The following is a 12,127-nucleotide window of genomic DNA, read 5'->3' on the forward strand; positions in this document are numbered from 1 at the left end:
ATCCACATAGAGACACTGTTGCATGGGTCTGAGCTGGAAATTTTAAAGTAACTGGTAACTCCGTTTGAGGAAACAAATTGTCACCATATCATTCTCATAAAAGAATAATGGGCTCAGTATATCCGTACTGTTCAGGAGAGTATAAGCAGTATGGGACATATAGTTCTGAAGAAAAAAATCTGAGGCTGGGAGTGTGAGTGTCACCCAACAGCATATCCAAGGCTAGTACGAGCCAAGGTGCAGCTGGCTGGTTGTAGCATTGCCAGCTTTTTGTAGGTGAATGTGGGATGGATTCCATTCTAGAGAGCATAAGAAGTGCTATATGGGGAGCCCCAGAAAAGGAAAATGAGGATGATATTATTATTATTATTATTATTATTATTATTATTATTATTTTTTAAGAAGATGATGGGAGGTTGTATGGGGAGGCACATCTACAGGGAAAAACAACCCCTGGACATGCTTATAAGCATTTGGTTGTTCCCACCTTCCACCATGGAGAGTGTTGCTAGCACACAATTGTTCTCTGCACCCCCAAAAGAACCTAATCCGATTAAAGAAAAATGTCTAGTGGCCAGGCATGTGGAAAGATGTACGTAATTATTGAAGGTCTTGTGAATGAAATCAAAAGTGTTCTAGAAAGTTCCTCTATGCCCTTTCTTGAAATATGAGGCACTTCTGAAGCTAACAGTGGACATGGTGGAGTCCTATGCCATGTCCTACCCAAAAGGAAAAGAAATACATCTTGATAGTGGATTTTTCCACTAGATACCCTTAAGTGGTAGCTCTGTGTACTAGTGAAGCAGAATCTGGGGCAAGAGCCCTTTTCACTACCTTTAGCAGAGCGCGTTTCCCTTGAGACTTTTTTTTATGTGACCAGGGGTCGTATTTCATGTCTCAGCTATTTTGTGAGCTGTAGAAGTTGTGGGGTGATGCAACTAAAGACTACCTCACATCCCCCAGAAACAAATGGCTTGGTGGAAAGATGCAGTGGAACTCTAAACTTCATGTTGGGAGTGACTTAACATTGGAGGCTGTTTGTGAGCAGTCCAGACTGAAGGTTACTCTAAAGGGCACCCTAGATTCTAGGGCAGCAGTGGTGCATGTACTCACTAGTCAGGATTGTATCCCAGTACACTCGAAAGAGGAAAGCAAACACACTAATTTCTCTTGCTGTATTTACAGGTTTCATGCTTCTGGCAGGCAGAGTCAGGAAACAGGAGGAGGTGGATGTTATTCAAAGTGTCCTTGAAAAACACTTTAAGAAGAAATTGTATCCCCACTCTCTCTTCTCTGAGGAAAGTGTTAGAAAGCTTTTGGGTGAGTTTGCCAAATGGATTAAATCTGAAGCTTGATGGATGTGGCTAAAGCAGGGATGGGGAACCTTTTTTGGGTCAGAGACTAATGACCTATAGACAAATCAGTCAGGAGAGAAACAAGAGAGAAACAAAAATATCCAACCCTCCCCAAAACCACTGATGTGGTTTCCAACTGAAGAAGAATGAAAAGGAGACACTCTCCATATTCCCCGCTCACACCAGGCCTAGAGCCTAGTGGGGCCAAGGCTAGTACATTTTGTTGTCCTCTGTAGGCTGTGGGGTGGGCCCAGAAATGAGCGGTTTAGTGTGGGAGAGGGCTGCTAGAAGTGGGCTTGGAGTGTGGGTCTGAATGGCAGGGAGGATACAGGAGGATTTGGGGTGTGGGGTCTGGAAGAGAGGGGTCAGGGTGGGGGAAAAGGGTCTTGGGAGAGGGGGCAGGAGCAGGTGTGGGAATGGGGGTTGGGGTAGGAGAGGGGTGCAGGAAGGGCTGGGTATGGGAATCTGGCCAGGAAGGAGAGGGCAGGAGGGTTTGGGGTGTGGTGTCTGGGGTCTGAGGGGGAGGGGGCAGAAGCAGGGTGGGGATGGGGATTCTGGATAGTGGGGGTTCCAGAGGAAGTTGAAGGGTCATGCATCTAGGCAGCGGCAGTGCAGCTCACCTGGGCAGCACCTCCGGATGTACATGGCTCTGCATCCTCTCCCCACAGCTCCCAGGCACTGTCCTCCACTGCTGTAACTGGAATTCAAGCCAGTCAGAGTGCAGGGGAAAGCCTCCAAGAAGTGCTGCCACTGCTACTTCCTCTCCGCTTTCCCCAGCTGGGGGAACAGCAGCTGGTGGCAATGGCACTGCATGGAGCCAATTCTTCTCCCTCCCCACTCCCCAGCAGAGTTTATGGGCCAAATGTGGCTCCTGCTTGCATAATCTGACCCAGAGGGCTCCCCACCCCCGTCTTGCCAGGAGCTGGATGCTAGGAAGCCCTGAGCTTTGTGTTCCAGATCTGGGCCAAGGGTTCCCACCCCTGCATTGAAGCTAATTAATTTGTTCTTTGTTGGGCAGTTAAATCATCCACACAGCTGTCGGTGATGGACAGGGAGTTTAGTCATATTGTCTGGACACAAGGGATGAGGAGGCTTGCAATTCTTGTGGGACGAGCCCTGGAATTTGGTGAACCGGTCCTGCTGGTGGGAGACACTGGGTAACTTGTTTTTCTATTACAGTAAAGAATTGTTCTGTTTGACCTTGATTCAGCAAGATCCTTAACTGCACACCCACATTTAAACACAATTGCACAAGGGGCCCAGCAGTACAAAAGGGCCGAGACCCTCATGCTCTTTAAATCTCTGCCGGAGGGTCACTGAATGCTTTGAGCAGCTCTGAGGGCTAGGATGAAGAGGGTGGAACATGACCCAGGCGGTGCTGAGGGCCGGCTGCCTCAGCCCCACTCCAGTTCAAGGCCCCGCCCTTTCTGGGGGCACGAAGCAGTCTCCCTTCTCCACCTCACCTTGCTGGACAAGGCTGTTGGCCCCACTGAACACCATAGCTGGTTTGATAGCTGCCTGGATAGCTTCAGGCTATATTGATATAATCCTGCTCTAAACCTGGTGAGAACATCAATATGCTGTCCTTGGTTATCTCTGGAACATTCAGATCCTAAAGTAGTATATCAAGGCATACAGCTTCTACTGAATATATTGCAGGTTGTAAGCATGTCGTATAACTCCTGTGGTATGGATCTGCAAAAGGCCATACATTTGGAGAATTTTACTTATTGATAAATAATATCTTATTATAGTGCGAGGACAACAATTTTCCCTTGGGCCCTTCTCATGTTTTATAAAGCCTTAATCACTGAAGCATTATCAGTTATGAGGTTTGAGAATGTGAAATTTATCTTTCTACAGTCCCCAGGAAATTCGAGGGTGCAGGTCTCTCACCTGTGTTTGAATGACTAATGGTGGCAGTGCTGCAATAGTCTGTGTGCCAAAGGTGGATGCAATTAATTTAATTTTTGAAAGGTGGATGAGCTTCCAGAGAAGGGAGCACAGGAGTAAGAGGAACAGTTTGGTGGGGCCATTTGCCTTTCAGAGCTTAGAGGAAATCCAACTTGAATTGCTTTGCTGCTGAAGTGGTTTTGGACCCCTTTGGTTGTTTTCGTAAATTGACTGCATTGGTTTTCTTAATTCATGTAACAGGTGTGGCAAAACTACTATTTGTCAGATATTTGCAGCCTTGGCAAATCAGGAATTATATTCTGTGAACTGCCACTTGCATATGGAGACATCGGACTTCCTGGGAGGACTGCGACCAGTCAGACAGAGATCAAAGGACAAGGTCAGTCTTGTGACAATGGGTGACTGGTACCTCTGAGCTTTAGAGTGCTCGGGAGAGCAGAGAACGATAAATCCATGCTGAGTTGCCTTTTTTGTCCCTGTTATCTAGGAGGAATTTGACACTTCTAGACTCTTTGAATGGCACGATGGACCCCTTGTTTTAGCAATGAAGGAGGATGGCTTTTTTCTCCTGGATGAGATCTCATTAGCTGATGATTCTGTGTTGGAAAGACTCAACAGGTATGCATTCTAATGGTGTGCAGAAATGAGTTTGATAATCTGGTTTCTAATTGTTAACCGTCTTCAGTGTCCTTTTTCTTAGTTGCTCAATTCCTGTTAAAACATAAAAGATCCAAAGTAATGCAGTGGCACAAGCACTGTTAAGATGCTGTATCAGACCACTTGGTTTGTGAATGGATGTATCTCCAGCAGAAAGATGCTGATTGTGTCCATATTAGTTCTGTACTTTTAGACAATTGCTTTGCTATGGGAGAGGCTATGGACAGAGGTGATAAGAGAAGGGATAGTGAGGTAGGCCTATGAAAAGAACAGTATGACAGTTCACTGCAGCTAAGCAACTGTTGTGTTGCTAAACAAGAATGTAGAAGTATCCTGTTCCAAAAACCAAAGGGGTGCAGATTTGTACAGGAGTATTGTGGCAGTGGTTGAATCCTGTGGTTGTTTATATACTTACTTGTGTGCCAAAGGTTACCATGAGGTTTGTTCTTTTGGGATAGCTTCAGACTGAAGACCACCTTCATGTGCTTAATCAGTGTTTAACATGTGATAGTCACCATTCTTTGCATAGACTTACAGGATCTTTTTGTTTAAACTGCTGGTTCATTTCCCCAGAACATAGTTCTTTTGAAACAATAGCATGTAATGAATAGTTAACACAACAGAGCAAAAAACAAATAAAGGGTCTTGGACCAGGAATTTTACCTTTTAATGATTCTAGGCAACATCATCCTGTATGGTTCTGCTAACATGCAAATAAAACATTAAATAGCTGTTTTAAGTTGCAGTGATAATGAATTTGTTGTAACTTCTCAGTTTTATATTCCGTAAACTTGAAGACTAATTAACCGTGCTCTTCATAAAGTTTCAGCATTGTCACGTACTTGTCAAGGAGAACTGTTGGAAAAGTTCATGCTACAGTGTAAATCTTCTGCCCAACCACTTGTGATGGGGTTCAGGGGTCCCCCAAGCTCCGCCCCCAGCCACAGGCAGGAGTGACTCTCACTCAGCAGGAGAACAGTGGGTTTATTAGCTGACAGGACACAGCATCGCACAGAGGAGTCAGTACAGCCGGCAGAGACAACCAGTCCAATCCATGCTGGGGAGAGGAGGCCCCGAGGGGCCTCCAGAGCTGGGGCCTTGCCCCCTCCTTGGTTTTGCTCTCTCCCAGCACAGACTAACTGCTTCCCAACTCCCAGTTCCAATTCAAACCCCTCAGGCTCCACCTCCTCCTTTTTCTCCAGTACATAGGTGTTACCTGGTCGTCAAGGTTACCCTCAGCAGGAGACCCACAACCTCTGTGAGCCACTCACACACATACACAGGTATCCCCCACTCCATCACAACACTTTACACAGATTTTCATTTCCAGGTGTAAGTGAGCTTTCCACCATTGTGTGTTCAGAAATATTGTCAGTTGTAAAGTGTAAGCAGAATCTTTTACGTTTGCTGAAACCCACTCTGTTAAGCTGTGTGACTTAAAACTTGATTTCTATGTCATGTGGTTTTTGTTTAGAAAATACTGGTGACTTTTTAATTTGTAAGCTATGGGATTTAAGTCAGACAGGTTTCTGAACACTTTTTTTAAAAAACAAACTGTTTTTTTCAGCGTCCTTGAAGTTGAGAAGGCCTTGGTGCTCGCTGAAAAGGGTAGTCAAGAAGATGAGGATAATGAAGTAGAACTACTGATTGCAGGAAACAAATTTCGTATCCTAGCAACCATGAACCCAGGGGGTGATTTTGGAAAAAAAGAGGTAAATTCTGAGACGTCACAGATATAAAGACTAGAATGTGCAGCTTGCCCGTGGTATAGGAAAGGTTCCAGCGCGGAGAGTTGCGTTATGGAGTGTCTGTCCTAACTCTAAAGGAGAATTACGATCTCTTTTTTTTTTTTTCCATCAGCTGCATACTTTTAATAAAAAAAAAAAAAAAAATGCGACATAACAAAGGAAATTGTGGACACTGAATCACATAAGTAGACTTGATCTGCAGAATACTATAAGTAAAATGAGGTGTAACTTGCAAAGGAAACTAAATCCAAGTCTAGTTCTTGCAGAGAGTTGAGTCATTGTGTGGTGCCAGGTCAGATTGTGCTCCTGGAACAAAGAAAAACTGACCAACCAGAAGTTGTGACCTAGATTCTCCAAAAAATGGACAAATTCCAGTAAGGCAATGTTTCCCACAAAATAAGAAATACAGACCTCAAATAACATCTTACACTGTTCTAAAAGTAACTTCAAAGCCGTCTGCGAATAACACATTTGAAATCAAAGCTTCAGCAGAGCAGTGTCCATTTTAAAAAAAAAAAAAAAGTCATTTCTAGGATGCTAATAAATTACCAGAGAGCTAGGGATTGGGTAATCCTTAGGGAAATTGCCTTCTTATTGGATAAGTATTGCTTGATGATTGCACTTTATAATTCAGCATAAGGGAGCAATTAAGTCAGGCATTCCATTTCAACCCTTTTAACTGTATGATGGTCTTTCAAAGGTTAAGAGGGCAGATAAGATAATACAACCCTTTTCTGATAAGCTATATCTCTGAAGTTCCATCTCCCTCTTATTCTTGCAGGGTATCTCATTTTCTCCCCTGTTCTCTTTCAGTATTTGAGATGGCCAGTTGGTGCACTCTCTTGGTCTTGCACTAAAAGAGCCATATTTTCTCCCTCTCGTGATAGTTATAAACACCCTGCCATTATTAGAAGGAATACTACATTAGTCTGAAAAGGAGTCAGCTTACTTACTGTTTGTCATTCACACATGCTAGAACTACAAGCCTAAGTAATATAGGTCTGTGGTAGCTGTGATATATGCTGTTGGTGGCTATATTGTTATATTTTATTGCCTGCAGCTTTCTCCTGCACTGCGCAACAGATTTACTGAGATATGGTGTCCACAGAGCAACAGTCGTGAAGATTTAATGCAGATTGTAAAGCACAATCTTCATGCAGGATGGTCTCTGGGCGGAATAAACCATCAAGGTAAGGATAATTTAGCTTGATGTCAAATTTAAACTCTGTGTTGGAGAGAGAACTGAATTTGAAGGTTGAGGTGGTTTTGGGAGAGATTGACACTGTGCTCCTTCCACTCATAAATTCTACTGTTCCTGCAAATAGACTCTGGTGCACTGGCCTCTGTTCCCTTCTTAACGGCATCCCGCTGTATTGTGACTGACCAAAAGTTGATAAGAAGGCAATGCAAAGGTTCTCTCCCCTGCAGCTGAACTCTGCCCTCTTCAATGCCTTATGTTATTTCCCAGGTATTGGGAGGCGGGGGAACAAAGAACCAGAACTCCCATTTCCTGTGCTATCAAAAACTTGGCCATTGGTTTGATATACTGATCTCTCTTGCTCTCCAGGTCCCTTATTTTTTTTATTTCTTGTAGTTCAGTCTCGATAGTGCAGACACTGAATTCCTCATCCTCTGCTGGTCTGGTAGGTGGGAGGCTGTCCAATTGCCATCCACAATTTTCTCACTGAAGTACTCCTCCTTCTGCTGCACTTTGAGACCTGCCTTACTCAAAGCAGCATGCAACAGGGCGACATCCCTGGGTGTGTCTGGCATCATTTGTGGGTTTTATCAGAGAAGACTAAAGAAAAGGATTTGGGAAGGAGATGAGTGCATCATATGTGCCTTCTGCGGCAGTCCTGTGCTGCTGAGCCTGAAGAGTCCTGCTGCTATTGCCGAGACAGAAATTTTTGTGAGTGGCCTGGGGGGAACCATTTCTGGAAATCAGATGGAGCTAGCAACTAACCCTGTCTCTGAAGTGGGAAGAGAAGTTCCCCTGTTTGGGGGTTGAGACTCTCCCAGAGGCATCAGTGGAAGTGGTTTTCTGGAACTTCTGAAGGTCAAACAGCCTGTGAAATGGGACGTGGTGCTCACTTGTGGGAAATGGCAACTCCTTTCCAGGATCGCCTCAGGCTCTGACGAGGTCATTTCTGATTTTCATGAGCCAGAGGGCTTTCATTGGCAAACACCACACCACTCTTTCACCAAGTCTGTGGATTACATGAGTGTCTCAGTGAATTACTTCTGCCTGGTAAACTTCTCCAGGAGCCAGGTATCAGAGTGGTAGCTGTGTTAGTCTGTAGCTTCGAGAAAAACAAGAAGTCGCCTTGTGGCACCTTACAGACTAACAGATATTTTGGAGCATAAGCTTTCATGGGCAAAGACCCGCTTCATCAGATGCATCTCATTGCATCTGATGAAGTGGGTCTTTGCCCACGAAAGCTTATGCTCCAAAATATCTGTTAGTCTATAAGGTGCCACAAGGCGACTTCTTGTTTCTCTCCAGGAGCCTTTACCCTCCACTCCCCAGGGATACTCTCAGAATTCTTCCATTTCCGGATTCTCTGCTAAGCTGCTGGTGATTGCCTTCCGAGTTTTCTTGACTGCTCTTGTAAGTCACAGGTCAGAAAAGGGGAGGTGTCCTTACAGCTGAGCTCCAGGCTCCATGACTCTGTCCGTTACAAGGAGCTCAAGCAACGTGGTAAAGAATTCCCTCAAATCCCATCCCTTTCACCATCTGATCATGTAAACATCCTGCACTACTTCTGGTGCCTTTTTGCCAATTTCGAACGTGAGAAACTTCCCTGTGAAGCATAGACTAATTGCATTTTTAGCTATCTGAGTAACTATTTCTTTTGTTATAAGGCATGGAAGTGAACCCAAACCTTCTTCCTCAGTCTCTAAGCAGAGACTCAAAGATTTGATACCATCAGCCATTTTCCTCCATGCTTCTCTGGAAGGGGAGGATTGTCGTCTTCATCTCAATGGATGCTGAGGACTCCTGCTCCTCTTCATTTTCCAAGGGCGGCGTCTTTTTCTTTGCCTTTTCCAAGATCATGGAGACCTTTTTAAAATATTCTGACATCTCTGGGGCTGAGAACAAGTTTAGAGGATTTGGTAATATTCTTTGTAGCACTAAGAAAAAAGGAATCAGAGTTATTTTGGGTCTGTAGAGGGCTGAACCTTTCCCGTCCTCAGATTCACAACTGGATCTTCCACATTTATGCAGTTTGTGACAGATTAGGAAATTTTCAGGCAATTTCTGTTAAGCGATTATCGATTGATGCTTCTGATGAAATAATTATAGCAAATTCTTTTTTTAAAGAAGCACTACCATTAGATAGGAAGCTTGCTAGGGTAAGAGACTTAGGCTGCATCTACATGTGCACGCTACTTCGAAGTAGCGGCGCCAACTTTGAAATAGCGCCCGTCACGGCTACACGTGTTTGGGCGCTATTTTGAAGTTGAAATCGACGTTAGGCGGCGAGATGTTGAAGTCGCTAACTCCACGAGGGGATGGGAATAGCGCCCTACTTCGAAGTTGAATGTTGAAGTAGGGCACATGTAGATGATCCGCGTCCCGCAACATCGAAATAGCGGGGTCCGCCATGGCGGCCATCAGCTGAGGGGTTGAGAGACGCGCTCTCTCCAGCCCCTGCAGGGCTCTATGGTCACCGTGGGCAGCAGCCCTTAGCCCAGGGCTTCTGGCTGCTGCTGCTTCAGCTGGGGATCCATGCTGCATGCACAGGGTCTGCAACCAGTTGTCGGCTCTGTGGATCTTGTGTTGTTTAGTGCAACTGTGTCTGGGAGGGGCCCTTTAAGGGAGCGGCTTGCTGTTGAGTCCGCCCTGTGATCCTGTCTGCAGCTGTGCCTGGCACCCTTATTTTGATGTGTGCTACTTTGGCGTGTAGACATTCCCTCACAGCGCCTATTTCGATGTGGTGCTGCCCAACGTCGAAGTTGAACGTCGACGTTGCCAGCCCTGGAGGACGTGTAGATGTTGTTGTTCATCGAAATAGCCTATTTTGATTTCGCTACATCGAAATAAGCTACTTTGATGTAGCGTGCACGTGTAGACGTAGCCCTAGTCACAGAACTTCAAACAAGAAAGAATATTATTTCATCTAGCTTGACTTCCTTGATAACATAAGCCAAAAATCCCAGCTACTTTTTTCTGCGTCCCACCCATAATTTCTGTTTAATCTTAGACTTTAAAGAATACAGAGAAGTTCTACAGTACAATTTAAAAGGCTGTCTTTTGGAAGATGTACTACTTACCCAAGTCACTGAGTAATTAAATTCCTGAACTGTAGTAAATACTGTAGAAATGACAGTATTAGTGCTTTTACATGTTAGCAGTCCACTTCACTCTGAATAACAAATTCATCTGTTGCTCACAATTCTGCCTCTGGGAGCCATGTTCTAAGAAAGTTGTTAGTGTTTTACTGCAGAAACTTTTATTTTGGGAACTAAATCTTGTTAATTCTTGATATCGGTGTGTGTTGCCATATGCTGAATATAAGATGCATGTGATGAATTTTGTGGAGATATTAATTTTTAAAGTGTGCTGTAGAGGATTATAAATGTGTTCTTTCTCCCTTTCATGAGCACTTTTTGAAGATTCAATGCACCACGCTTCAATGCAAAAAAAATTTTAAATCAATCTGAAGATCTTGCTTTCTTTGTACAGTAAACCCTCAAAATGCACGATTTTGAGTTTGTGCTTAGCTCTCATTAACATGAGTTATGTGCAACTTTAAAATCCTGCTCCCCTAGCCCTGGCTCCAATGCCCCATGGCCCTGAAACACCCCCACCCCCAACAACCCCTCACAGGGCTCCAGCTCACCCCCTGCACCCAGCTCTGGCTATGGCTCACAACCCCTCACATGCACATCCAATTCAAACCCCCCATGTCCCAGTTCAACACCCCTGCTGTCCCCCCCCAGCCCCACTTGCCACCCGCGCGTGGCTCCGGCTCAGCCCCCGCTCTGTGCGTGGCTCCAGTTCAGACCCCCAACATGTGGCTATGATTCAACCCGCCCCCACTGTCCAGCTCACTGTCCTTGCGCGTGGGTCTAGCTCCCTGCTCCCCATTTCAGCCCTCCCCTCCCTGTGCGGCTCTGACTCAGCTCCACCCCTGCTCCCCTGCAGCCCAACGCACCCCAGGCTTAACGCCCCTCCCAGCTCCAACCTACCACCAGGCTTAACCCTCCCCAACTGCCCCACTTCCCCCCTCCCCCCTTCGAAATCCCAGGACTCACCTTTCAAAAGGAGCTTCAGGTGTTCTTGCTGCTCCCTGGCTGCAGAACATGCGTTCCCTTGGGGGAAAAAAGCTGCCCCTGACTTACGCAAAATTTGAGTTACGCGAGGGAGCACGGGAACACAACCCTCGCGTAAATCACGGCACTGCTGTATTTCAGGGCACTAGAACACAGCTTTGTGCTGGAGGTGACTTCTATCATTCAGTTTATAATTGCAACTTTTTAAAAATGTTTTAGGGACAGATGTAGCTGAGCTGATGATGGACTTTATTGCATGGCTAACCAACCAAGAGTTTGGCCGTCATTGTATTCTCAGCGTCCGGGATGTCTTATCATGGGTCAACTTTATGAATGTTATGAACGAAGATGAGGAGTACAGCCTATTTTACATTTCTCCTGTGACATCTTTTGTCCATGCTGCATGCCTGGTGTACATTGATGGAATAGGTTCAGGTAGGTCATCAGTGAATTTATTTAACGCTTTACATTTGTTCTTATTTTGCCAATCATGTTTGATATGAGCATTCAGTTTGGTTAAAAGGAAGGCATGGTGATTCAGGGCAGACCATAATTCCTGTGACAGACATGTTTATTTACTTCCACTTGGCAGTGTCTTTTATTTCACATGGTTTTGCTTGCCATTTTTAACAGTAAAGACTTTGAGTTGTTCTACGAGCTACTGGGCTTCCCACTGCACATACACAACGCTCCATGAAAGATCCTTAAGAGGCCGGGTGATGGGAGGAGTGCGGCAAAGGAAGTACTTACCCTGGGGCCTCAGTGTTTCAAAGGAACCAGGAACTCCAACTGCGGCCACTGCTACTTGGGCAGCAGCAAGGGCAGCTGGCACTCCAGGCCCATTTGAAACACCGTGTCAGTACTGCTCTGCCTGGCAAGGGGTGGGGACAGTGCCTTACTCTGCGCAGTGCTCAGAGCCGACTGCCCTTGGCCCTGTTCCTTCCAGGGCATGGAGTCGGGCCCTCCTTGCCCCAGGGCTCACTGTGGCTGTCAACCCCACTGAGTCTTAATGCTGCAAAGTCAAACACCTTCCACTTACGTGTGTTTCTGGCGATAGTCTTTAATTACACGCTCACATCTACGCTCACATACGGTAGATCCTTATGATCCCAGCGTCATACAGTGCACAGTGTGGACAGCGCTCAGTAAATGGGTAGCTAACTTGATATTATTTCA

The 12,127-nt window shown here is 45.5% G+C and overlaps 1 protein-coding gene across 2 annotated transcripts in view; it reads left to right on the plus strand.

Annotated features, from left to right (window-relative positions):
• The window catches only part of MDN1 (midasin AAA ATPase 1), a 165,535-nt gene that overhangs the window by 56,304 nt on the left and 97,104 nt on the right, over nucleotides 1-12,127 (plus strand). For both annotated transcript variants that reach the window (XM_074990884.1, XM_074990885.1), the window contains exons 28-34: nucleotides 1,186-1,320; nucleotides 2,374-2,512; nucleotides 3,510-3,648; nucleotides 3,757-3,887; nucleotides 5,494-5,638; nucleotides 6,735-6,864; nucleotides 11,171-11,386. In XM_074990884.1, the coding sequence (XP_074846985.1) occupies nucleotides 1,186-1,320; nucleotides 2,374-2,512; nucleotides 3,510-3,648; nucleotides 3,757-3,887; nucleotides 5,494-5,638; nucleotides 6,735-6,864; nucleotides 11,171-11,386 (1,035 nt within the window). The remainder of the gene's footprint in view (nucleotides 1-1,185; nucleotides 1,321-2,373; nucleotides 2,513-3,509; nucleotides 3,649-3,756; nucleotides 3,888-5,493; nucleotides 5,639-6,734; nucleotides 6,865-11,170; nucleotides 11,387-12,127) is intronic.

The sequence above is a fragment of the Carettochelys insculpta genome, chromosome 3 (assembly GCF_033958435.1).
Source record: "Carettochelys insculpta isolate YL-2023 chromosome 3, ASM3395843v1, whole genome shotgun sequence".
Taxonomy (NCBI): domain Eukaryota; kingdom Metazoa; phylum Chordata; order Testudines; family Carettochelyidae; genus Carettochelys; species Carettochelys insculpta.